This window comes from Molossus molossus, unplaced genomic scaffold (genome assembly GCF_014108415.1).
Source record: "Molossus molossus isolate mMolMol1 unplaced genomic scaffold, mMolMol1.p scaffold_m16_p_16, whole genome shotgun sequence".
NCBI classification, from domain to species: domain Eukaryota; kingdom Metazoa; phylum Chordata; class Mammalia; order Chiroptera; family Molossidae; genus Molossus; species Molossus molossus.
In genome coordinates, this window is record NW_023425351.1 from 72,526,315 (window position 1) to 72,551,230 (window position 24,916).

The following is a 24,916-nucleotide window of genomic DNA, read 5'->3' on the forward strand; positions in this document are numbered from 1 at the left end:
GCATCGTGAGCTGGGCAGGGGCGAGTGTGCCCATGTTCCAGCCGCAGCCTCCTCTTCCATGACGTGGGCAGTGTGCTCGCCTCCTGCTCTGGCCAGGTTTCTGGTGTGGCGGTGACCAAAGGGGCCACCAACCATGAGGCCCCAAGGTCCAGCCACCCTGGGGGCCCACAAGCTTCCTGGGCACCCTGCTAACAGGGTCCTAAGTCTGAGGACAAGCTTGCTCCTCACCTCCTAAGTGGGCACAGGGTGGCTGGGTGGGCACGAGGGATTGGCTGCCCGTCTGAGGGTGCTGGGAGGGCAGCAGGGGCTGCGTGGCCTGGGGGCATGGCTGCCAGCTGCCAGCCCTTCCCCTGCCCCGTCCCGGGCCCCAAGGAGCCACAGCTGCTCCTCAGCAGAGTGGCCGGGGGTCCGCAGCCTGGTTCTGTTCGGGTGGGTGCAGAGTCCAGTGCACTCCGAGTCCTTGCTGCAGAGCTAGCTTCCCTAGAGACCACCCCGCCTCCAGACCATCCAACCCCTCACTGGGCACCCGTGGGCCGGGCACTGTGGGGTGCAGGTCCTGTTTTCTCCCCTTGTGGGTAAGGACCCGGAGGGCAGCCTCATCCCAGCCTGGAAGAGGGACTGTGGGGTCACAGAACCCACCCCAGTGCTCTGAGGCCGGGTCTGGGGCCTGGTGTGTGCCCCGCAGTTCCTTGGCCTGCGGAGAGTCCGTGTGTGCCACACGGGAGGGTGGGTGCTGCCTGGTGGGCCAGGGAGGCCCTGAGTTTTCAGGGAGGAAAGTTCAGGGCCTCCTGGGAGCCCCTCCTTCTTGTCAGGCCGAGCTGGAGGCCTGGGGGTGTTTGAGGGCTTCTCAGGAGCACTGAAACTGAATGCCCTGCTGGCACAGCACGCCCGTTCTGGGCATGGCCTGTAGGGGCCTTGGAGACGTGGTGCCTGGTGCCAGGAGTCGGTGCCAGCCGTTGAGGCCCAGGAGGAAAGTGCCCGGGACTGTGGGCACAAGGGTAACGCCGAGAATCCTGGGGACACAGAATTCCAAGGCCCACCGCCACCTCCCTGAATGATGGGCTCTGGGCGGGGGCTGCTGCCTGCAAGGGACCAGGCCCCTGGGACCCGGCGCCACAGCAGGAAGGCTGGGGGCAGGGGCACGGCAGGCCCACGAGCTCTGCTCCCAGCTGCCCAGGCTCAGCCACGCGTGTGCAAACGCAGGTGCCTGGGCTCCGTCAGGGTGGTGAGGCCTTGGTGCCTGTAACCAAGGGTGAGGCTTTGGGCCCACAGAGAGTCCAGCCACGTCCATTCCAAGACGGCTGGGCTGGGGCCAGGAGGGCAGTGACGGGCCCAGGGCCCACAGGGGGAGGCCCTGCCCGATGGTTCCAACACTCTGGGTACCGAGGCAAGGCCCCTGGGCCTCAGAAAGGTGACAGCCCGTCTCCACGGTGAACCCCCAAGGCTGGGTGGAGGCACCTAGCAGGGTGCGGCCGGAGAGCTCGCCCTGTCTAGTCGGATGTCCTGCCTGGCGGTGGCCTCCTGGACGGAAGAGGGGCCTGGCCCGCACCACGGGAGGATAGGAGGAGATGGTGGTGCTGGGCTGTGCCTGGGGGGGGGTCCCCACGGGAGGGGCCCCCCCTGGCAGAGCCTTCTGGTCTGGATGTGCCTACTTGCAGCACGAGTGTGTTCACACTTCTCCACGTACACGCTGACGGATCCGTGGGCTTGTCCACTCGGGCCGTCACGCTGGAGGTGGCTGAGCGCTGGGACTCCGTCCGAGCTGCCGACTCGGTGGCATCACAGACCTGTGCTGCCCGCTGTGTCCGGTGATCCTCTGGGGTTTGCTTCCACCTGGGGGTGTTCGGACGAGGCTGAGTGTGGCCCTGTTTTTCAGGGGCCGGACTGGTGGGAGACCTGGGTGGCAGGGGTAGGCCCTTCCTCCAGCTACTGCTCCCCATTGCTCCCCTGGGGGGCTGGAACAGCATGGGCTTCTTGGTGGCCTCCCTCTGTGCCCAAGAATTTCACTATAAGGAGCTGGACTGGCCTGAGATCCTCCCACACCCCGTCCAGAGTGGGGGAGGGGCTCCACCCTTCCTGATGTCACCCGGACGAGGCGATATCCTGGTGGGGGAGGGGCAGCACCTCCCCCACCAAGGGGGGGTTCCCACTTCCTCAGTGCAGGAGCCAGGCCTGGGTGGGCTGGGCCGAGCTGCCCACTGGCTGACCCCTCCTGCCCAGGGCGGAAATGGCCGCGGCAGGACGACTGCGCCTCTGAGCTCGGCACTTGGGAAAACCTGGGCTGCTACCTGGATAGGAGGGACCCTTCGGCCCCCCAGCAGGCTGGGGACGGGAGGGGTGCTTAGGTTGATGGCAGGCTATTTCTGTGTGGGCAGGAGGGGGTGGTGGAGCGTAGTGAGCCTGCCCAGCAAGGAGAGGACCCTAGGACCCTCTTCCCAGCCCACAGCAGGCAGGGGAGACAGGCCAGAGGCCTGGGAGCTCCCAGGCTGCCCCCTGCCAACCCACCACCCGTGCCAGCTGCCAGGTCTGGGCCTTGGTGCCTGGACTCCCCTCCCCTCTGGCTCTGTGCCTGCACCTCTTGCCCCCTCCTACCCCTCCAGCTCTAGCTGCCTGCAGTTACAGGGCCCTGGGGACCGCCCTGCCCCCGTGGGCCCCAGCACCGACACAGCGGAGGAGGGGCTCTCCTTCCCTCCTCCTGGGACCAGGGTGCCCCCTGCGACCTCAGACCCGCGTCCCAGCCCCCCTGTCCAGCTGTTGGCTGCCCTTGGAGGCGGGAGCCGAAGGCTGGGCGGCAGGAACCTCCCAGGGCTGCCCCTGCCAGCGCCCCAGCCTCCCTGCCGAGACTCAGGGCGGGCGGGGGTCTGGGGCCTTTGACGCGGAGGGCGGGCAGTTGGGCAGGGATAAAGCCAGGCTGGGGGCGCGGCCACTGAGGGACTCCAGGACGTGGGGCTTGGGTGAGTGTTCGAGAGCTCCCGGTGGGCACGGCGGGCCCCGGGGTGGGGGGCTGGAGGCCTGGAGTTGCCATCCCTGGAGGGACCTCAGGGGCGCAGCAGGGCCGGCCCCAGGCCTTCCTGCTACGCTGCTGGCTGAGCTGGGGGCCTCGGTGGGCTCCTCAGTCGAATGGGGCGAAGGGTCCCCCTGGCGCTGGAGCCTTTCCTCGCAGAGCCCAGGCTGGGCCACGTGGGGTGTGCCCTCTCTCCAGACTCGGACATTGTCATGTGGCCCCAGCCTCCCAGCGGGGACAGGAAGAGGCTGTGGGCAGAGCGGGGTCACAGTGCAGTAGGGCCCAGCCTGGAGTACTGGCCCTTGCTGGTCACGGAGCCCTCTGCGCCGGTGTCCTGTTTGCTAACGAGGGTCCTAACCCAGCGCTGAGCACATTTATCACGTTGGGGAGTGAGAAGAGGGGTTGTGAACAGTCGCTCAGGACAGCCGGTGTGCACGGGTGGCTCAGGTCACCCTGTCGGCATTGCCCTGGGAGGTGCTGGGGGCATACGGGCTGCCACACACGTGACCCACGTCTGGTGTGGCCACTCGTCGGGATGGACTGGACCACGCTCTCTCCAGCCCCATTGTGAACCTTTGGTCCCTACGGCATCTGTGCCCACGTTAAGCCCCCTTGTACACAGCGAGTCGAGGGAGCGTCAGGGACACAGACGCCCCCCAATAAAGAAGGGGCTTCTAATCTGTTTGACCCCAGCGATCTTCAGCTCTTCAAAAAGTGGGCTCTCAAAAAGTGGGTGACGGCCGCTCTCCGACTCCCTGCGAGGGGCTGGCAGCTTAGGCGGTCATCTGTTGTTACCCTGGGTTTGACACCCCCGAGGGTTGGCGTAGCGAGGCCAGAGCCGCAGTGCCCTGCCCTTGCCGTCCGCCTGCCTGTGAAGGTGGCAGAATCAGCTGCCCGGCCTGTGGTGGCGCTGTGGCCTGCCCAGGCGGTGCTGGTGGCGGACAGCGCGTGAGGGCGGCCTCAGTGGCAGGCCGCATGGGTGGGCAGGTCAGCGCCACGCCCACAGGCACCGTGAACGCCGTGTGTGTGGCGAGGGTGACCTCATGCAGCGCTTGTGGCCAGCAGCTGAGCTCCAGGGAGCGTCTTCTCCACCTCGAGACCGTGGTGGGAGAACAGGTGCCTGGCCCGGGGAAGCTGAGGCGTGCTTCAAGCCCTGCTTCCGGGGCCCAGCGGGGCGCCTGACCAGCTGGGAGCCGCCGCCGCCTCGGGAAGTGGCTTTCCTCCTGGCCACGTCTCCATTTACAGAGGAGGCCGCAGGCCCCAGGGAGGGCAAGCGCCGGCCCTGCATCGCACAGAGTCGGAGCAGTTGGTCGAGCCCTGATGTTGTGGTTCTGGGCGAGGAGCATGCCTGTCTCCCCTGCCGGTCACCTCCTCCGGGAAGCCTTTCCTGACTACCCAAGCCTCCAGCTCTGCCTTCTGCAGTGTCTGCCTGCTGTGCTGGTTTATTCTGCTTGGGAGCTTTCCTCCTGCTGGTCCCTGTCCCAGCAGTGAGCACTCAGGGGCACCAGTGGGAGGGACCGATCACTTGGGGAGCTGCCCAAACGCAAAAGGCGCTGCCAAGGAGTGAGCAGGGAGGGCCGGGGCGTGCGAGCTGGGGACTAGATGGTGGAGGTGACCTCTGAGGTTCCTCTGGACCTCAGGGGCTGAGATCCCGTGATGGGTTCTGGACATTTCCCAGATCTGGACCTCCGCCCAGAACGTTGGGTCATTTGTCCACAAACAAGTGGGGGCCCCTCCTGGTGCCAGGCAGGAGGCAGGGTGGAGTTGACAACCTTAATGTCCGCCTTTGGGACACGCCTTCCCCGGGGCTGGGCCACTCTCCACTCTGAAGGGCGTGTGGCTGAAGGGAGAGGGGTTAGGACAGGCGTGGGGGAGAGGAGGCAGCAGTGGCTGGCCGGTGAGGCCGGCCGGACCGGTGGTGCTGGGTGCAGGGGTGGAAAGACTCTGGGAAGGTTTCCGGGGGGTGGGTGGGCGAGGGCTTGGTGGCTCGGGTCTCCCCTCCAGGCCCCCTAGCAGCATGTGGACTTGGGCTTGTTCTGGGAGAATTCCAGGAACGGCTCCTGCCCGATAAAAATAGACTTCTCCGAAAGGCTTGGGGCCGTGCCAGGGGCAGCAGGTGCCCCCCGGCCTGACCAGAGTGGGTGCCTCAGGCAAGGGGGACAGGGCTGCTGGGGCCCAGGTCCGCAGTCCGAGCGGCAAGGTGGGCTGTGTCCCGGGTGTGGATCCCTGAGCTGGTGGGAGCCGTCACCTGGGTGGATGAGGAACAGGCTGGGTGGGGGAAGCCACTCGCCCAGAGGTCCTGTCTCCCAGAGGGCCAGGGCCAGGAGGAGCCAAACTCAGCCGACTGGGGCTCTCCCGCTTCCTGGCTGGCTGTGTGCCGGCCGGTCCCGCACGCTCTCGGAGCTGCTGTCAGCCACACCACGTGGCCAGCAGTCCTGTTCGTGGATGTGGTCTGGCAGTGTCTGAGGGGCAGATCCTCGGTGGGCAGTCAAGGTGGGCGACTGGTGGGACCTGAGTGCCCAGATCTACGTGTCAGGGAGATGATGCCAGGAGCCAGGAGCCCTGAACTAGGAGTGCCAGCCAAGGCCACCTTGTGCTGGGTGGGGGCGCAGGGCAGAAGCCCTGGTCTGGAGCTGTGCCATCGGCTCCTTGAGCTGGTGGCAGACCACCTGCTGGCTAGGGGCATGTCTGTGGGTGGGGTTCCCGAGGAGCCTTCCACCTGTACAGTACCCATCTGTGATCAGGGGCACAGACGTGGCTGGTGCTCTCTGGATGTGTGTATGGAGAGTACAGGACAGCCGTGTTCTCAGCTGGCCCCTGCCCGCTCCCCTGCTGCCCCGTGGTGCTGGCGGCCGGGGAGCTGGGCTCAGAGCAGAGCAGGGTTCCCAGGAAAGCTAGGCCTCCGGGGACCCCGTGTGCAGGGGGTCTTCCCACCCAGCCCTCCCCCCTTTCTGAGGGCCTCTGGGCTGGAAGGGCAGGTAGGGCATTGACCATCCTGATGTCAGTCCACTCTCGGGGCTCACAGTCCAGGACACTGGTGTCTGGACATGGTGCTCCCTGGAAGCTAAGCTTGGACCCTGGGCGGGTCGTGTCTGGGAACATCACAGAGGGCCTCCCCAGGAGGGGGCATCTCCCGAGCTGTAGAGGATGAGCCGGTGGAGCCCGCCTTCCTGTGGAACCAGTGTGGGCCGAGTCCCAGCGCCTGATTCCTCAGGTGCACACTGGGGCAGGATGGGGACGACCGCCCCCCACCCCCGTGCCCGCGGGCACAGCCAGGGGAAGAGGTGTCTGGCACACAGGAGGTGCTCAGGCAGTGGAGGGGTCCTCAGCTGCGGCCTGAGTCCAAGCAGGAGTCAGCAGGCAGACTTCAGGACCAGGCGGGGCGGGTGGCCCTCCTCAGGGGAGTGTCAGCCTTGTTAACCCACCTGGGCCCTGGGCACCTCTTTCGCATTTTCGCAGCTGGGAGCTGTGGGTCCGGGCCGCGGCCCGCGCTGAGGTGCCCGCCGGGAGCACGCCCCGCGCCTGGAGCCCCGCCCCGTGCAGCGCCCCGCGGCGGGGCCCCTCTCTGCGCGAGCGGGCCGCGGGGAGCCCGGGAGGGTCCCAGGACCGCGCGCACGGCGGAGGCAGGCAGCGCGTCGGCCGGCAGGGGCCCCGCCCCGCGGCGGTCAGCGGCCCTCCCCTCTGCCCTTGCATTTCCCCTTCCTCCGCGGCGCTTCCTCTGCGCTCGGCCCTCCGCCGCCCCTTTGTTTGCCGGGCGCGGCGGGCCCACGGTTATATTTAGGCGGCAGGTGTGGGAGCCACAACAAGCCAGGTCGCGGCCAGCCGGTCACCGGCCACCCCGCCCACGTGATGCCCGGGCGCTATAAATAGCCCCCGGCCGCCGGGCCGGCGGAGCGTCTGCGGGGAGCCAGCGCCCTGCACCCTGGATCTCCTGGCCCCGGCCCGGTCTGGCCCCGTGCGGATGGAGGCAGCGGCGGGACGCCTGCGCGCTCGGGTGAGCGGGGCGCGCAGGGCCGGGCGGGGGGCGTGCCGGGAGGACCCCAGCCCCGCCCCGGGGAGGTGGCCGCACCCCTCGGAACCAGCCTCCACGCGCCCCGCCCAGGGCGCACGCACGCGGGACAGGGCAGGCCCCCCCCAAGCCCACTCGGGCCCAGCCCTGCCCAAGGTGCTCTCGGGTTCTTCCTTATTTATCCTGAGACCCCACTGTGCCCTAGTCCTTCAGCCTCCCCCCATCATGCCCGTTCTGGGTCCAGGGCGCTGGCCTCTCTGAAATCCTCTGGATTCAAACTCTTGCGGGCTCCTCGGCCAGCTGTGACCAGGGACGAGGGCACCCTGAACCTGTTTCCACTTCCGTAGACTGGGTTGCTCGCTGCTCTGGTCTCCTGGACTTGAGCTTGAGAAAACCCCTGGGGAAGACTTTGCTGGTCTGGTCAGGACTCAGAGAAGGTCCTGTCTCTCCCTGGTCTGCTCACTCTGCAGGCAGGGATGTTGACGGAGCCTTCCCCAGCACGTCTCCAAAAAACAGTTCTGGACTTGGCAGACAGCGGAAGGAAGCGGCTGGGGTCTTGGGAGGGGGATGCAGGCAGGGGCAGGAAGCTAGAGGGGTGGGCTTCTGGCCCCTGTGGACTGGGGGGTGGGCATGGGGCTGGGGCTGGTGGACTTGGGTCTGCCCTGCCTGGAATCCCCCTCAGTGACCTCACTGAGGAGGTGTGGTTAGGAGGGAGGGCCCTCCCTGGGGGTGGCCACAGGCCTGGTTGAGCTATGTGGGCATAACCGTTTGCTCCCGCCTGGGGCTGGGAACGCCAGATCCTGCACAGACAGGTGGGGTGAATGGCAAGAGCCCAGCCTCGACAGTGGCCTTGTCCAGCCTCTACCCAGACCCCTGATCTTAGCCGGGCTAGCTCCTGACTCCACTGACTGGTGACAGCTTCCCGCGGTCCTTGGCCCTGAGGCCTTTCCCCGGGATACTGGGCAGCAGACCCAGGCCATCTGCTGTTGCCCACAGGGTCTCCCCAGGTGCCTAGCAGCTGTGGGCAGTGAGGTGGCGGTCAGCCGCTCAGAGAAAGGCCTGGAGTCCTGTGGCTTCCTTGGGCGGTTTTTTTCCTCTCAATCTGGTAAACACACACACACACACACACACACATGCACACACATGCACACGGGCACATTCTGCTGCCCCAGGAGGTGCAGGTGTTGGTGTGCTGGGGTTCAGGGTGTCCGTAGCTGTCTCTTTCTGGCGCTGGGATGGCTGAGCCACGATGGGATTCCTTCCCTCTGCCCTCTTCTCCTCCCAGGGTGCCACACCCCCGTTCAACCCTCCGGGGCCCACGGCAAGGGGCAGGTTGTGAGATGCGGCATCTGCCCTGAGCCCAGGAGCGGCAGTGGAGTTGGCCTACAGCGTTCAGGGCCTCAGGCCTGGGGCCCTTCCAGCTCCCAGGCTGAGGCTCCAGGGCCAGCCTACTTGGCAGGGCGGCTGGAGAAGGGGGTGCAGGGGCGGGGGCAGAGGTGAGGTACGGTGGGTTGGGGCATGGAGAACCCTGCCGAGTGAGTGGTTAAGAGTGCCCGCTGGTGGGCTTGGGCTGAGCCAGTGGCTGGAGTCTATTGGTCACAGCTGGAGAAACCTTGCGGGCATCTTGTTTGGCCTCTCTTTGTGCAGATGGGGAAACTGAGGCCAGAGACATGCCCAAGGCCCTCACTCAGCCTGTCCGTGGGGGTGTGAGTGGGGCTGGTGCTACTGCTGGGGCCTGGGGTCTGGAACCTTTGGGGCCCAGAGAGGGGCAGGTGTGGAGGTGCTTGCTGGCTGTCTCTGGGGCCCTGTCACAGAGTGACCCACTCCTGGCCGTCTGCGCTGTCATCACCTCGGCGTGTGCCTGGATGGAGGCCTTTGGCTGTTGTGGTCCGTCCTGGCTCTCTGAGCTCCCTGAGGGCAGAGCCCGGCTTGTTTACCCTGTGCCTGGCCAGCCCTGTGGACGAATGGGGGGGCACAAGGGGGACAGAGACATTTAAGGTGGTTCATGGCTGTGAGTGGGGCCTCCTTCCACTCACCCAGTGGGTCCCAGCCCCTTGGCCTCCATGCCTGAGCACCTTTTCCTGATGACCGGCTGCCCAGAACCATCGGCTCAGAAATTCCACGGCGGACAGGGCGCTGTCCCAGTGTGGGTGGGGTGTCTGCTGATCACAGGTGGGGGCCCAGCTCAGGGTCCAGGCCTCTTACCACCTGGGCATCTGTGTGTTGGTGTTCAGGTGTGGGTGTGGCCCTGGAATGCCCCCTCCCTCTGTCCCTCTGCACTCTGTCCTGGTGGCTGCCCTGTCACCTCCGGGCCCTGGGTCAGCCATGACAGGGGCTGTCCCACTGGGGAAACTGAGGCCCTAGGAGGGACACTCCCTCAGCAGGCTCCTGCAGCAGGGCCCTGGGAGGAGCATCACCGACTGGGGGTCGAGCAGGCGGACACCCCTGTCCAGGGCAGGGGCTCCTGGTGACCCCCGTTCTTTCCCCTCCGTCTGCAGACGTCGCCTGCTGCTGAGCGGCCTGGGATTCATGGAGAGGTCCTCGCGGGGGCGCTCTGAGTACTGCCGTGCCCAGCATCGCCGCACCTGCTGCTGAGGGCCCCTGTGCCTCTGGCCCTCACCATTGCCCTCGCCCGCCGATGGCCTCCGCCCGGCCCAGGGCCACCTGAGCCCCCTGCTCCCTGCCAGGACTCGCCGTGCCCTGATGGGGTAACGTGACAGGCCCGTGCCTCAGAGCCGCTGCCTGCCCACCGCCGCTGCCTGGGACCCCACCCCAAGGAGGCCCTGTTGGTTCCGTTCAAGTTTGTTTTTCCTTTGGTCCTTGGGCTTGGGGCCCGCCTTTGAGTGGAGGGGATCATCACCTGTCCACCGATGCAGAGAGGAATTCCCAGCAGCAGGCACAGCGCTGGACATGGATTAACTTTGGGCTTTTTAAAGTTTTCTTTGCTGAGTTTTTTGGTTGTTATTTTTTTTTTTTGTCATTTTATAATTATTTGTCTCTAAGAGGCAGGAGCTCGGCCGGGCCCATTCTACTTCCGCGGAGTGCCGTTTCTTCTTTTTCTTTATTAAAGAGTTGAATTTCCTTTGAACTATCCACACACCGGGCAGCGTCCTCCCCCTCCCAAGTATTTGCACAATATTTGTGCGGGGTGTGGGGGCAGGTTTTTTAAACAGCATTTCCTCTCTCTGGGACAAGCACAGGGATCCTGTTCTCCGGGTTGGGGGGCTGTGTCCCCAGCCCGTCTCGGGGAGGAGCCATGGCCCGCATGAACCGGCCGGCCCCCGTGGAGGTGAGCTACAAGAACATGCGCTTCCTCATCACGCACAACCCCACCAACGCCACCCTCAGCACCTTCATCGAGGTGAGTGGCCAGGCTGGGCGCTGCCCACAGCCTCCTGGGAGCCATTTGTAGCTGTCAGCCCAGGAGGGGCAAAGCTGTTGCCCTGGTTACAGCATCCCCCAGGGGGTACATGAGTGTCCTGGGGAGCTGGGTACGAGGGCTGCAGGGGCTCAGCTGCCTCCCTGGGGGCGGCGTGTGGGCAGGTGGACCCCGGGCTGCGAACAGGTGGGCTCAGAGGTAGGAGGAGCCGCCCATTTGCTGGCTGTTTGGCCTCTGCAGAGGCTGAGCCAGAAGGAGGAGGGAGGGGCCCCAGGTCAGGAGCCGCTGCTGAAACAGCCTCCAGACAGGCGGGTGGGCGTGTGGGCATGGAGGCCAGCACCATGGCCAGCTCCAGGCCACTTAGGCAGGGAGGCTGGGGGCTGGGCTGGGGGCTTCGGGGTGCTGATGTCTGTGAGGAGGGCTGGCCAGCGGGGGGTGTGACTGCTGTGTCCCAAGGAGTCGGCAGGCAGGTGGCTGTTGCTCCTCGCCCAGCAGATGTGACCAGATGTGTCTGTTGAGCCTGCACCTGTTCTCACCGCCTCCGGGAGGAGTCGGGGGGTCAGGGGTGACCTCCTTGCTGTTTGCAGAGCCGGGGGCTGTGTGTGGCCTCTTCCCTCTGCGGCAGGAGTGCTCGTCATCAGTACACGGGGGCCCTGGGCCGGAGAGGACGGAGAAAACTTGAAGGGGGGCCATGGGCACCCTGCCATCAGAGGGCCTGGACCCTAGACATGAGCCCCGGGCCTTTCGGAGGGCTCGCCCCTCACAGCTGAGACCCTTGAGATAATAGCAGGGCCTGAGGAGAGACAGCACAGCACTAGCCTGTGGTCGGGGTCAGGGCTCAGCGTGTGACCGGGGTCAGGGCTCAGAGTGTGACCGGGGTCAGGGCTCAGCGTGTGACCGGGGTCAGGGCTCAGCGTGTGACCGGGGTCAGGGCTCAGCGTGTGACCGGGGTCAGGGCTCAGAGGGTGACCGGGGTCAGGGCTCAGAGTGTGACCGGGGTCAGGGCTCAGAGTGTGACCGGGGTCAGGGCTCTGCGTGTGACCGGGGTCAGGGCTCAGCGTGTGACCGGGGTCAGGGCTCAGAGGGTGACCGGGGTCAGGGCTCAGAGGGTGACCGGGGTCAGGGCTCTGCGTGTGACCGGGGTCAGGGCTCTGCGTGTGACCGGGGTCAGGGCTCAGAGTGTGTCCGGGGTCAGGGCTCAGCGTGTGACCGGGGTCAGGGCTCAGCGTGTGACCGGGGTCAGGGCTCAGCGTGTGACCGGGGTCAGGGCTCAGCGTGTGACCGGGGTCAGGGCTCAGAGGGTGACCGGGGTCAGGGCTCTGCGTGTGACCGGGGTCAGGGCTCTGCGTGTGATCGGGGTCAGGGCTCTGCGTGTGATCGGGGTCAGGGCTCAGAGGGTGACCGGGGTCAGGGCTCAGAGGGTGACCGGGGTCAGGGCTCTGCGTGTGATCGGGGTCAGGGCTCAGAGGGTGACCGGGGTCAGGGCTCAGAGGGTGACCGGGGTCAGGGCTCTGCGTGTGACCGGGGTCAGGGCTCTGCGTGTGACCGGGGTCAGGGCTCAGAGGGTGACGGGGTCAGGGCTCAGAGGGTGATCGGGGTCAGGGCTCTGCGTGTGACCGGGGTCAGGGCTCTGCGTGTGACCGGGGTCAGGGCTCTGCGTGTGACCGGGGTCAGGGCTCAGCGTGTGACCGGGGTCAGGGCTCAGCGTGTGACCGGGGTCAGGCTCAGCGTGTGACCGGGGTCAGGGCTCAGCGTGTGACCGGGGTCAGGGCTCAGCGTGTGACCGGGGTCAGGGCTCAGCGTGTGACCGGGGTCAGGGCTCAGCCTGTGACCGGGGTCAGGGCTCAGCCTGTGACCGGGGTCAGGGCTCTGCGTGTGACCGGGGTCAGGGCTCAGCCTGTGACCGGGGTCAGGGCTCAGCGTGTGACCGGGGTCAGGGCTCAGCGTGTGACCGGGGTCAGGGCTCTGCGTGTGACCGGGGTCAGGGCTCTGCGTGTGACCGGGGTCAGGGCTCTGCGTGTGACCGGGGTCAGGGCTCAGAGTGTGACGGGTTCAGGGCTCAGCGTGTGACCGGGGTCAGGGCTCAGCGTGTGACCGGGGTCAGGGCTCAGCGTGTGACCGGGGTCAGGGCTCAGCGTGTGACCGGGGTCAGGGCTGAGAGTGTGACCGGGGTCAGGGCTGAGAGTGTGACCGGGGTCAGGGCTCAGCGTGTGACCGGGGTCAGGGCTCAGCGTGTGACCGGGGTCAGGGCTCAGCGTGTGACCGGGGTCAGGGCTCAGCGTGTGACCGGGGTCAGGGCTCAGCGTGTGACCGGGGTCAGGGCTCAGCGTGTGACCGGGGTCAGGGCTCAGCGTGTGACCGGGGTCAGGGCTGAGAGTGTGACCGGGGTCAGGGCTGAGAGTGTGACCGGGGTCAGGGCTGAGAGTGTGACCGGGGTCAGGGCTCAGCGTGTGACCGGGGTCAGGGCTCAGCGTGTGACCGGGGTCAGGGCTCAGCGTGTGACCGGGGTCAGGGCTCAGCGTGTGACCGGGGTCAGGGCTCAGCGTGTGACCGGGGTCAGGGCTCAGCGTGTGACCAGGCTCAGAGTGTGACCGGGGTCAGGGCTCAGCGTGTGATCGGGGTCAGGGCTCAGCGTGTGACCGGGGTCAGGGCTCAGAGTGTGACCGGGGTCAGGGCTCAGAGTGTGACCGGGGTCAGGGCTCAGAGTGTGACCGGGGTCAGGGCTCAGCGTGTGACCAGGCTCAGAGTGTGACCGGGGTCAGGGCTCAGCGTGTGACCGGGGTCAGGGCTCAGCGTGTGACCGGGGTCAGGGCTCAGCGTGTGACCGGGGTCAGGGCTCAGCGTGTGACCGGGGTCAGGGCTCAGCGTGTGACCGGGGTCAGGGCTCAGCGTGTGACCGGGGTCAGGGCTCAGCGTGTGCCCGGGGTCAGGGCTCAGCGTGTGCCCGGGGTCAGGGCTCAGCGTGTGCCCGGGGTCAGGGCTCAGCGTGTGCCCGGGGTCAGGGCTCAGCGTGTGCCCGGGGTCAGGGCTCAGCGTGTGACCGGGGTCAGGGCTCAGCGTGTGACCGGGGTCAGGGCTCAGCGTGTGATCGGGGTCAGAGTGTGACCGGGGTCAGGGCTCTGCGTGTGACCAGGGTCAGAGTGTGACCGGGGTCAGGGCTCAGCGTGTGACCAGGGTCAGGGCTCAGAGTGTGACCAGGGTCAGGGCTCAGAGTGTGACCGGGGTCAGGGCTCTGCGTGTGACCAGGGTCAGAGTGTGACCGGGGTCAGGGCTCAGCGTGTGACCAGGGTCAGGGCTCAGAGTGTGACCGGGGTCAGGGCTCAGCGTGTGACCGGGGTCAGGGCTCAGCGTGTGACCGGGGTCAGGGCTCTGCGTGAGACCGGGGTCAGGGCTCATGTGTGACCAGGATTGGGGCAATGTGCATGCCGGGGGTCAGGCTTTGACCTGGGTTCGGCAGCACCCTCTGTGCCAGGCACAGCCTCAGAGCCCTCCACCGGCTCCTGCTCCCCAGCTCTCTGAGGGGCGCTGTCCCGCCCACACTGCCCGGTGTCCCTGCCGCAGGACAAGCAGGGCCCAGCAGCTGATCCCTCATCATCCCCAAAATAGCTGCTGGGAGCAGGTGTGGTGGGAGCAACCCCTGCGTGTGGCTGCTGAGGGGACCCCCCCGGGGTATAAATATCCCGGGGCCTGGCTGTGAACTGCCGTGACCTCTGCCCGGGGCTCCCCGTTGGTGTGCAGGGCCCAGCTCTCCTGCCCTTGCTCAGCACGTCTGCTCTTCCCGCTCCGACGGCTCCGCCCCGGGAGGCTGGCCCTTCCCAGACCGGTAGCTCCAGTGTGGGGTCCGAGTGCCCCTGGACTGGACCGTCCATGCCCCTGGCAGGGAGGGCTGCCCAGAGCAGGGACCACGCAGGGCCACGCCTAGGCTGGTGGTGCCCTGTGCCTGCTTGGGGACCCAGGAGATTTGCCCGGGAAGTGGGGTCTTCACGGGTCCTGAGCACCCAAGAGGAGGGAGGTGTGTTGCCGACTGTGGTGGGAACCTCTCTGCTGGGTGGCCATCAGGAGAGACTTTTGTACCCCGCAGGTCCCGGCGCCCAAACAGCGCCCCTAGAGCTCACGTGGCGTACCAGCCTTTTTTGTCTTGTTGAGTGGGGCTCTGTAGCCCAACTCCGGGGACTCTGGTCCGGCCCACCCGAGCCCTGCAGCCCAGCCCAGCCCTGCCTTCTCCCTGCTCACTCCCCCCAGGACCTGAAGAAGTACGGGGCCACCACCGTGGTGCGCGTGTGCGAGGTGACCTACGACAAGGCCCTGCTGGAGAAGGACGGCATCACTGTCGTGGTGAGGGTTGCGTGGTGCCGGTGGCCCTGCTGCTGCCCGGGGAGGGCTCCTTGTCTGTGTGGACCGTGCTGAGGGGCAGGCGCCCTGGTCTCCCTCCGTGCTGCCTGCCACCTGGCGTGTTCGTGCCCGGGCACCGTGTGTGTCTGGACACATGTCAGGGTGGCCCAGGCATCGGGCTGTGTGACCTCCAGTGAGTCGCCTCCTCGCCCAACAGCCTTGTTCCACCTGAGTGGGTGTGCTCGTCCCGGCCGGCCTGGCCCGGAGGCGGGAACACACTCTCTGCCGCGGCCCCGCGTCACGCGCCAGGCCCCCCGGTGCCAGGGCTGGCAGGTACCGCGCTTCTCAGCCTCGGGACGCCTCCCCGAGTGGCTTGGTGTGGGGAAACTGAGGCTGGGGTCAGTGGCTGTCTGAGGCCACAGCCAGACTGCGGCAAAACTGGGACCACCTGGGGAGTGGCACTTCGGTAATAACACCCACTCCAGGGGGGCTTCTCCTTCAGGAGCTGGGGCTGTGACCCCAACAGTCCTGCCTGGCAGGGACCAGGCCCCACTGTGCGGATGCCTGAGACGTGGCGGCTGCCCACGGTCACCTGGCGGCTGTGGGGCCTCTTGGGGTCCGGCAGCTCCCTCTCGGGGGTCCGGCAGCTCCCTCTCGGGGTCTCCTCTTAGTCACTTGCTGCCTGTGTTTGGGGCCCTGTTGCTGGGCAGCAGGAGCTGCAGGGGCGGGGCAGGCGCACCTGGCAGGTCCCTGGGGAGGCTGTCTGTGGAGGCCAAGGGGAGGGACCCTTGGGCTGTTTCCTTGGTCCCTGGCCCTGGGGACCTGTGTCTGTGCAGAGGGTGTGTGGCTGTGCCACCCTGTCCCAGTGGGAGGTCTCATGGCACCGCCCTGGTGCAGGGCTGCCTTGACTTGGGCTGGAGGCACAAAGGGCGTCCAGCAGGCCCCCCAGCTCTGCTTGGGCCCAGCCTCTCAGCACCAGAGGACCCCTCAGTTACTCCTGTCCTTGCAAGGACCCCTGTCCCTGCGGTTGTCACTTTATGACCTTTGCTCGGCTGTTTGGAGAGAAGGAGCCGGAGCTTCCGAGTCACAGAGACCTGACCTGCGTCCCGCCTCTGCCCCTTCCCAGCCTTGTGACCCCGGGTCCTCACCTGTGGAGTGTGGGTGCTTGGAAGGACTCAAGATAAAAGCGTGTGCAGAGCCTCTTAGCATAGGGAGTCAGCGGCCTTGTCTTCCTTCCACTGCAGCAGGAAGGATTCGGGTTAGACGTGAGGCAGCCAGGCAGATGGGTTTCTTCTGGATGTTATTGTATCTGGAGACGGGACAGGTTGGCCTGGGCCTGTTGGTCCACCCACCTCTGGGGCAGGGGTCCTCAGGGACTGCTTCCCTCTGCAGGACTGGCCGTTTGACGACGGGGCACCCCCGCCTGGCAAGGTGGTGGAGGACTGGCTGAGCCTGCTGAAGGCCAAGTTCTGCGATGACCCTGGCAGCTGCGTGGCCGTGCACTGCGTGGCCGGCCTGGGACGGTGAGCGGGGGGAAGGGCAGGCCTCACTGATCGTCAGGAACTTACGGCCTCACTCTTGGATGGGGTGCTGAGCCCACATCACACATGACCTGTTCCCAGAGGGTTCCCAGATGTGGACTTCCCAGCCTTGCAGGGAGGAAGTCCTTCCTGAAGTCTGACTTCACTCCCTCCTGCTGTGGTTGCAACTTTGTCCCTGTCCTTGAGCAGGAAAGAGCGGTCCGCCCCGATCCCCAGACACAAAGACTCTGACCCCATTGAAGAGTCTGGGTTGGACCGAAACAACCCCGCTTTGCAGAGGGAAGACCAGCTGAGCAGGGCTGACAGCTGAGTATCAAGCTCTTAGGCTGAGCCCAGCACAGAGAGTCTGCCTGGCCCCCCCAAGGTCACACAGCAGGGCTAGGAGGGAATGGAATTTGGACCCTGGTGGTCAAGCTGAGCTTCGAGCCTATGCCCTTCCTGGGGTCAGAAGGGCCCTGGGGGGCGTCTGGGCGGCTGTCTGGCTGAGGCTCCGCGGGGCTGTTGGGAGGGGAAGCAGACGCTGGGTGACGCGTCCGCTGTCCGCCCCCAGGGCCCCGGTCCTCGTAGCACTGGCCCTCCTCGAGAGCGGGATGAAGTACGAAGACGCCATCCAGTTCATCCGACAGTGAGTGGCGGCTGGCGGGGGTTGTGACCGCTTAGGGGTCCAGGTTTAAGGTCCCACCTTGCAAGGCCCTGAGCCCTGCCAGCAGCACTCCTGACCCCTGGCTCTGGGGTGTCCTCTAGGGTGTCTCCCAGTTCCATGCCCCCTCCTGGCCATGCGGGCCCAGGGCCATGCCGCCCACTCTGAATGAGGACTGGCCTCTGTGTGTGGCCTGCCTCACCCCAGCCGCCTTCTGGGGGCTGGGAGTGTGGTGACGGGAGTGTGAGGTGAAGGCTGGGCTAGCTGCCCCACCTTTGGGGCTGTGGTCCCTCAGCCCGAGGCCGGGAGTCAGGACAGGCTGGGCCATGCTGCAGTAACGAGCAGCCCTGACCCCAGCCACTGAGAGCCACGCTGTGTCCCTGCTCACGGGACCTGTCTGACACTGTCAGTGGGGACAGCCCCATCTCCAGCACTGCCAGCTGCTGGCCACGGAATGCCGTGGTCGAGCCACGCTGTGGTATAGCCACACTGTGGCTCCTGCGGCTCCGCCCGGCTCACGCGTGTCTCTTCCACACACACTTCATTGGCCACGTTTGAGGTCCTGGAGGGCGTGGGGATGGATGACCTTCAGAAGGGCTCGGTGCACAGCCCTAGGCACCACCATACCCTGTCACGGGGGGTCCTCCCCTCCCCACTCCCAGAGGGCAGGTTTGTCCAGGCTTCAACCTGGTGGTCCTCCAGGAGCCATGGCCTGGGGTGGGCTGATACCTGGATAAATGTGGGCGTCTTGGGAGGATGGGGACCGTGGAGGTGGGGAGATCAGGGGTCAGCCTGGAGGAGATGACAGCCAGGGTAGCTGAAGGCCAGCAGGGTGACAGCAGGTGACTGGGAAGCATCGCCCTGGCAACGGGAACAGCTCTCTGTTCCAGCCCCACTGGGCTCCTGGGCCTCCAGCTGCCTGGGGCAGGGCAGGCGGGCGAGCCAGGTCCCAGCCGATCCCCACCCTGTCCCCTCTCCCCAGGAAGCGGCGTGGAGCCATCAACAGCAAACAGCTCACCTACCTGGAAAAATACCGGCCCAAACAGAGACTGCGGTTCAAAGACCCTCACACAAAGACCAAATGCTGCGTCATGTAGCTCAGGACCTGAGCCGCGGGCCGGGGGTGGCCGCCCGCCCAGCCCCACCCAGGGCCTTGGCACTGCCATCTCGACAACACCTCAGCACACCTGCCTCCCCGCCCAGCTCCACTGAGCGCCCTCGGCTGTCTCTCCATCCATCTGTCCGTCTGTCCCTGTGTCTGTCGCCTGTCTGCCACCTTTTCGGTCCCTCCTTCCCGTTGTCTTCTGCCGCATGCCCTGCGTCTGTCTCTCTGTCTGTGTGTCTGTTTCTGAGGCTTAGTCCAGGACCCTGTCGCTGGCCTTCCTGCCGTCACCCTCCCTGCTCCCCCTCCTGTGGCCTTTGCTGGGGGCAGGTGGACTTGTTAACCACTGGGCCGCCCCGTCCTCTGCCGCCCCTCCCCCCAGCCTGCTCTCAGCCCCTTAAACCCCTGGGTCTGCGGGCGGTCGGCTGCTCTGGACACTCGAAGGCAATAAAACAGGACCCTGAGGCTGTGTGTGTGCAGAGAGGGCCGGGCCGGCTTGGGGGTGGGGGGCCTCTGTCCAGGCAGCCCCGGGCGCCCTCTGGTGTCCACACTGGGTCCCTGCGCGCCCCAGCTTGGGGACCAGGCACAGACAGCCCTGACACACAGCCCCAGAGCTCCACAGGGGCCATGTCCATGTACTGGGGGCCGGGGTGTTAGAAGGCGAGGCCGGGGCCTGGTGTCCAGTAGGTGACTGCCCTGTCCTGCGCCGCCCGGTGTCATCTCAGCCTTAGAAGACCAGAAGGGAGCGGGTGATGGAGGCTGACTCCGCTCAGGGTGGAGGCACACTGCAGGGGTGGGACCCCAGAGGGGCAGGAGGTGACCCTGGGCCCCTGTGGGCGAGCAGGTCTGAGTGTGGGTGCAGGGCCGGGCCTGTCCGAGGGCACGCTCAGGGCCCTAGTGTGTGGCTCGCGCAGACCTGGGGCCGGCCCTGCCTGGGCTGAGGAACAGGTGCCGGGAGGACAGGCACACAGCTGGGGGGAGGGAGTCCGGGCTGGTGTGTCAGGCCGTCCTGGGACCCCTGCTCCCCTGCTCCCCAGCACTGCCACTCGCCTTAGGACGTCCCCACAGGTCTCTACTGACCCCTCCCAGTTGCTGGGACCTGCTGGCTGTCATAGACGTTGCAGCCCCGGGGCCTGCGTCCACCTGCCCAGCCTGCCCCTTGGGGCCACCTGGCCTGCCCTCCCTCCATCGCACCCACCCCCGTTCTGGGGTAGCGGCTTTCTCAGCTCCCTGGTGGCCACTGCTTTTCGCAGGGGAGGAGGTGGGCCCAGGAAAGGTGCGCCCCAGGCACATGGCGAGGCCTTGGAAGAAACTCAGGCACCACGGAGGCAGTGCCCCCCCTGGGGCCCATTCTGCTAGTACTTGACGGGTGAGCCCTGGGTGGGTGGCCAAGAAGGACACGGGCCTGGTCTCTCCATCCCCTGGCCAGCTGCAGCCCGCCTGGGTCAGTTCCACGTGCCCGCTGTGCGGAGCCCGGCCACCCTGCTGGGCAGGAACTGGGCTCTTCCCCACCGCCACACTCAGCTTCTCTGAGCCTCAATTTCCCCGAGGGGCTCCAGGAGCCATGAAGGCCAGGCCCACCCAGCTCCAAACTTTACTAAATCTGACTTTCTGGAGGGAGAACGGACTGGAGGGCAGCATGGAGGGCTGCCCACCCACTGCCCAGAGGCCACCAATAAGGGGAGATGGCAGTCCCCACCTGGACCACACCCACCAGACTAGACCCCTTAAGGGGACCCTGCTCCCCAGCCCCTTGGTCCTAGCATGTACCCCAGCCAAGGGCTGGAGTAGTGGAGTATCAGTAGGGTCACTTGAGGGCGGTGGACAAGATGGGCAGTTGTGGGAAGGCGGAGCCACTGAGAAGCCCCCCTTCCGGGGCCTCCATTCCGAGATGGACAGACGGATAAAATGGAGGTGGCGGGAAGGGGCCCAGGCCCGGCTCTCCCTGGGCTCCTGGGTGGGGTGGGGCTGCCAGCCAGCCCTACCAAATGGTTTTCCCTTTGTCCCCTGAACATGTCTGAGGACACAAGTAATGTGTGTATTCCAGGGAGGTCACTGTATTTCTTAACCCGGCATCCAATTGTGGGGCCTCCTCTGTGCCAGCCCCGTGCAGTCACGCCCCTGACGCGAAGGACTCAGTGTGTGGGGTGGGGCAGGCTAGGAGTTTGTCTGGTGCGAGGGGGTGCCCAGCCAGAGGAGGAGCTGATGGGGCCACGGGCAGGGGCAGGGACACGTGGGCTGGCCCTTGAAGGATGGACTGGTGTGGAGGTTCCAAGCTGGGTGAGGGTGGGGAGGTGCTCCCCGTGGGAGGCGTGGTCGGGGACAGCGTGGGCCCAGGGGAGAAGGCAGGTGGGCAGGCTGGGCTGGAGGACACCGTTGGACGGGCGGCCGGCTGGCCTGCTCCAGAGGGAGACAGCCCGGGATGAGGCCGGGGAAGGGCACACTGTTCGTTTCGCATGTGGGGTAACCAAGGCTGAGAGGGAAGGACCGGCCGGTCAGGTGGGACTGGGCCCCCGAGGGGCCCCGGGAGGAAGGTACTACTACCCATATTACAGAGGGAACAGTGGAGGCCACATGGCCCATGCAGGTGGCCAGGCCCACGGGGAGGGTTCTGCTGCCACCCAGGCGAGGGCAGCAGAGGACATCGGGCCACGGGACTGCTTCCTCGTCGTTAGCCCCTTCGTCGCTGGCTGGAGCTCTGAGCTGGTGACAAACCGAAGACTCTGGGGTGCCTCGGTGAATGGCCCCCTTCAGCCACGAGCCCGTGCCCACAGCCCTGTGGTGACCTCAGCACCCAGGACGCCGGTGGGCTGTGGCTTGGGCTCGGGTAACGTGCAGTCCACTGGTCTCCAGGGGCGGAATCGCTGTCCTTTGCAGGGCCCCACACAGACTCTACAGTTTGTCTCTGGGGACCTGGCCTGCCCTGCCCCACATCCCAGGTCCCGGCAGTGTCTCCTGGGCTGGCTTTGGTCCTCTGGGGCCCTGGGGAGGTGGGCAGGGAGCCGACGAGGTGTGATGCTTCTTTGTTGAATCTAGACATTTCTTTCAAATGAAAAAATGTTCTGCAACCAAGCTCTGTGCAGACAGGGCAGGGCTAACCAAGTGGGGGGCAGGGAGGAGTGGGCGAGGGAGGAGGCGGGCGATCACTTCCGTCTGGCTGCCAACTCTTGGAAGAAGCCGGACAGCCTGGTGGCGGATTCCCGGATGCCAGGCTCCAGGTCCTTTCTGAGATTTTCGAAAGCTCCGGGAGAGGAGGGACCAGTCAGAGGGGACCCCGCAGCCCTGTCTCGGTGGAGGGAAGGGTCCCATGCTCCCCGGGGATAGGGTGGGGGTGGGGCGGCAGGATGGGCCCAGGCCCCACCTCCTCTGCCTTTTAGGCCCTGGGGGGCTTCGGTCTCCAACCCCACCCTCCTTGGGCCCCTCACACTCGGGTGCCCGCCCCCGTAGCCTCAGGTGGTGGGAGCCCGTCACAGGGTGGGCGGGGGCTGCTCACTGCAGAAGAGCAGCTTCAGGTCCGAGTCGGTCACTGTCTGGGACGTGGCCTGGGTGTGGAAGCAGCCAGTATAACCTGCGTGGCGGACAGAGGAGGGCGTACTGGCCAGTGCATGGGACTCACCGGTGGGCTCCCTTGTCTTCTTTGGGGGGGCACAGACCTACTCCTGCCCTCCCAAGGCTCCCCACCCACCACCTTTTCTCCCTTGCTAGTGAGCCCTGAGGTCCAGCTGCAGTGTGGCCGGGGCAGGTGAGGGTCAGGGTGCTCAGCAGGGGTAGGTCTGGGGGTCCCCGAGCCCGGTCACGTGCAGTCACCGATGAAGAGTGCCGCCCAGGTCTTGATGTGGTGATGGTGGCTGTGCAGGTAGCTGAGGGCCTGTGACAAGTGGATGCTGAATTCCTCCTGGCTCTGGGTCATCTGGCCAGAGGACGGCATCCTGTTGTTTGCTGGGACAGCGACCCTGCCTTGCCCCCCTTCCCAGCTCAGCTCAGGTCCCTGCACCCCAACCTCCAAGCCCCTCACCAGGGAGGACCAGAGGAAGTGGCGGGCACAGAGACCCTTCTCCCAGGCCAGCGTGCAGAAGAGGGTGTGCGGCAGCCGCCACCGGAGCAGCATGGAGCAGCGGTAGAAGGCGAACTTGGCCTGCTGCAGGGACAGGGGAGGGGTCATCTGCCACTGGGGTCTCTGCGCCAGAGGACAGAGCTTGGGGTGGGGTCTGAGGAAGCCGCAGGGCTGGTGTGGCATCCCTCCTGGGCTCCCTGGCTCCTCCTCACTGGCCCCTGGGGGAGCCCCTGTCCCCGAGCTGCAGCCCCGGGGCCGCAGGAGGTCTGCAGGCAGCTGTCCTGTTTGCTTTGGAGCTGGCTGCTTCCTGTCCACCTCCCCGTGGCTGGGACTCCTGGACGGCTGGGCTATGCCGTAACGGTCTGGGAGCAGTAGGGCTGGCACACAGTAGGACTGGCACACGGTAGGGCTCAATCCATATTTCAACAGGTTTGATGAACAACCTGAGCGCCCACCATGTGTCAGGTGCTGGGGACACAGCAGTGGGCAGAACAAACTGGGTCCTGATGGCACAGAAGGCACAGCTGCATGTGTACATGTGTGTGTGCATGTGTGTGCACACAGGGAGCAGATGATCGTGTGCTTGCATGTGTGTATATATGTGCGCATGTGTGTATGTGTACACACGTGTATGTGTGCATGTGTATGTGTATGTGTGTGCGCACGTGTGTGTATGTGTGCACGTGTGTATGTATGTGTATGCGTGTGTGTATGTGTGTGTGTGTGCACATGGGGAGGGTAGATGATCGTGTGCTTGTGTATGTGTGTGTATATGTGTGTGTGTGTGTGTGCACGGGAGGGAGGCTGACTGTGGAGATGAAAACCAATGCAGGAGCCAGACCTGCTGTCCCAGGGGGACCCATCCCTCTGCAGACCCCCCCCCGTGACCCCTAGCCACTTGTGGGTCCCTAGCCTGGCCAGAGCAAAGGCCCGCCAGCAGGCACTGACCGTGACGACGGCAGGACAGGGGTCCTTCAGATGCAGGAGCAGGGGCACCATGCTCTGGTGTACTTGGGTTCGAAGGCTACTGGGCTCCTTGCCTGCCATTGCTGCCACCAGGTCCCCGAACAGTGCCATGGATGCCGCCCGGATCCCGTCCCGCTCCTGCAAGCCAGGGGCGCAGTCACAGCCAGACCTTTCTGGAGTCCCTGCCTCCACCCAGCTTGGGACCTCCGCACCCTGTGGTGGGGATGGGGCTCAGTTCCCTCAGCAGGATGCTTTCACCCAGGCCTGGGGCTCCCAGGGCAGGGCCCCGCCTCCCGCTCAGACAGGGCTCCTGGGGGGCTCCTGGGGCAGGGCGCTGTGGGGCGGGACTTAGCTCCTCATTGCCCAGTGAAGGGAAGACAGCCCTTGTAAACACGAAGACCCCTCAGGAAGGGGAGGAGCTGGTGGGGTTGGAGATTGGAGCTCAGCTCTGGCTCAGCCATGTGGAGAAGGGCCAAGCGCCGGCCGCCCACCTGAGCCGGGGCACACCTGGGGGGGCTCCTGAGCCTCCATGTTCTCCCTGCCCTGGAGGAACCTGGCCGGGAGGGCATGGGCAGGGGGCGCCCTGCCCCCGCCGTGGGCACACTCACGTCGTCGAAGAAGGCGCGGGCGTTGATGGCGACAGCGAGGCTCTGGGCCCCCGCGCCATGTGCTCCCAGGCGGTGCAGCACGTCGGACACCGCACCCATGACGCGCACCACCACCGGCTCGCTGTTCTGGAAGAAGCCACTGAGGAAGGGCGGCAGCTGTCCCCGGAGCAGCCTTCCCTGGGGTGCAGGCCGAGACCGTCACTTCTTGTTCTTGCTTAATTGCCCTGCCAGGCCCGTCTGCCCCTGTGCCCCTCCCTCTACCCTGCTGGCTGGACCCAGAACAAACCCAGGTTCTCCCTGCAACATCCCTCCCCGGACCCCCAGCCTGGCCGGGGCGCCCGCACTGCCCCCGAATCCCTCCGGGACGTGGAGGAGACAGGGATGGAGTCCGTCACTGCTCTCACGACCCTGCCAAGAGGCCATGCTGGGCCCATTCTACAGATGAGGAAACCGAGGCCCAGAGAAGTAAAGTCACTTGTTCCTAACCACATGGCCGGAAGGGACAGAGCTGGAGTTGGAACCCTGTGGGCTTGTCCACACCTCATGACCCAGCCGCTCGGGTGTGGCCACCTCAGCTCCCGTGCCCTCACCTTCTCTGGGTGGAAGAGGATGTTCCTCAGGCCCTGCAGGCTGAGCACCTGGACCTCGGGGCTGGGGTCCCTGAGGCTCTGGGCCAGCACGGACAGGGCGTCCTGTTCGGACAGCACCTCCAGCAGGGTGGGGCTGTAGAGGAACTGGGGTGGCCCCCAAGGGCAGGCAGGTCAGGCCTGGCCCGGTCTTGCCCAGGAGCAGGGCCCTGGGACCAGGGGCTGGTGGGAGTTTCAGGGTCGGGGGGTTGGTTGACCAGCACCCTCTGGGTGTCTTGGTTAACAAGCATTTGAAACCCACCGGCAAGCTGGTTCCACTCTGCAGTGAATAGCTGGGGACGCTGAGGCTCGGGAGAAAGGGCCTGGCCTGAGGCCCCCCAGCAAGGCTGGGGCCAATGTCCCTCCCCAGCCTGGCTCAGGAGGCCCCTGGGGACAGAGCTCCATGGAGGGCGACCCAGACATTCCTGCTAGCAGGGTGGGGTGGGGAATGGCACCAGGCTTTGATTTGGGTTTCTCCCTACCAAGGTCCTTATAGAAATGACACCCGACCCCTGCCCCTACTTCCCCGCCCCGCTCATAGCTGCAAAGGCAGCCACGTCCTGCGCCGGTCTGCTTCTAGCCACCACCGTCCAGCCTCGGTCCTTCCAGAGAGGACGGGCTGAATTTCAAGCCAGGTGAGCCTGACCTACACTGT

General features: G+C 66.0%; 2 protein-coding genes across 3 annotated transcripts in view; one reads left to right on the plus strand and one right to left on the minus strand.

Annotated features, from left to right (window-relative positions):
* Positions 1–6,911: 6,911 nt before the first annotated feature.
* Positions 6,912–18,471, plus strand: PTP4A3 (protein tyrosine phosphatase 4A3). Of its 2 annotated transcripts, XM_036264058.1 has the most exons (6): positions 6,935–6,998; positions 9,512–10,374; positions 14,635–14,727; positions 16,117–16,247; positions 16,816–16,890; positions 17,888–18,471. In XM_036264058.1, the coding sequence occupies exons 2-6, from the start codon at positions 10,270–10,272 to the stop codon at positions 18,000–18,002; spliced, it is 519 nt and encodes a 172-aa protein (XP_036119951.1). In that variant the 5' UTR covers positions 6,935–6,998; positions 9,512–10,269; the 3' UTR covers positions 18,003–18,471. The 2 variants fall into 2 exon arrangements, with proteins under 2 accessions (XP_036119952.1, XP_036119951.1); XM_036264059.1 differs by lacking the exon at positions 9,512–10,374 and having other exon boundaries at positions 6,912–6,998.
* A 2,679-nt stretch (positions 18,472–21,150) lies between these two features.
* LOC118631779 (maestro heat-like repeat family member 5) overlaps positions 21,151–24,916 on the minus strand; it is a 38,819-nt gene continuing 35,053 nt past the window's right edge. Inside the window, exons 24-30 of the mRNA XM_036264374.1 lie at positions 24,226–24,369; positions 23,636–23,812; positions 23,010–23,165; positions 22,023–22,145; positions 21,815–21,917; positions 21,501–21,575; positions 21,151–21,248 (exon numbers count right to left, since the gene is read on the minus strand). Of these exons, the coding sequence (XP_036120267.1) occupies positions 21,151–21,248; positions 21,501–21,575; positions 21,815–21,917; positions 22,023–22,145; positions 23,010–23,165; positions 23,636–23,812; positions 24,226–24,369 (876 nt within the window). The remainder of the gene's footprint in view (positions 21,249–21,500; positions 21,576–21,814; positions 21,918–22,022; positions 22,146–23,009; positions 23,166–23,635; positions 23,813–24,225; positions 24,370–24,916) is intronic.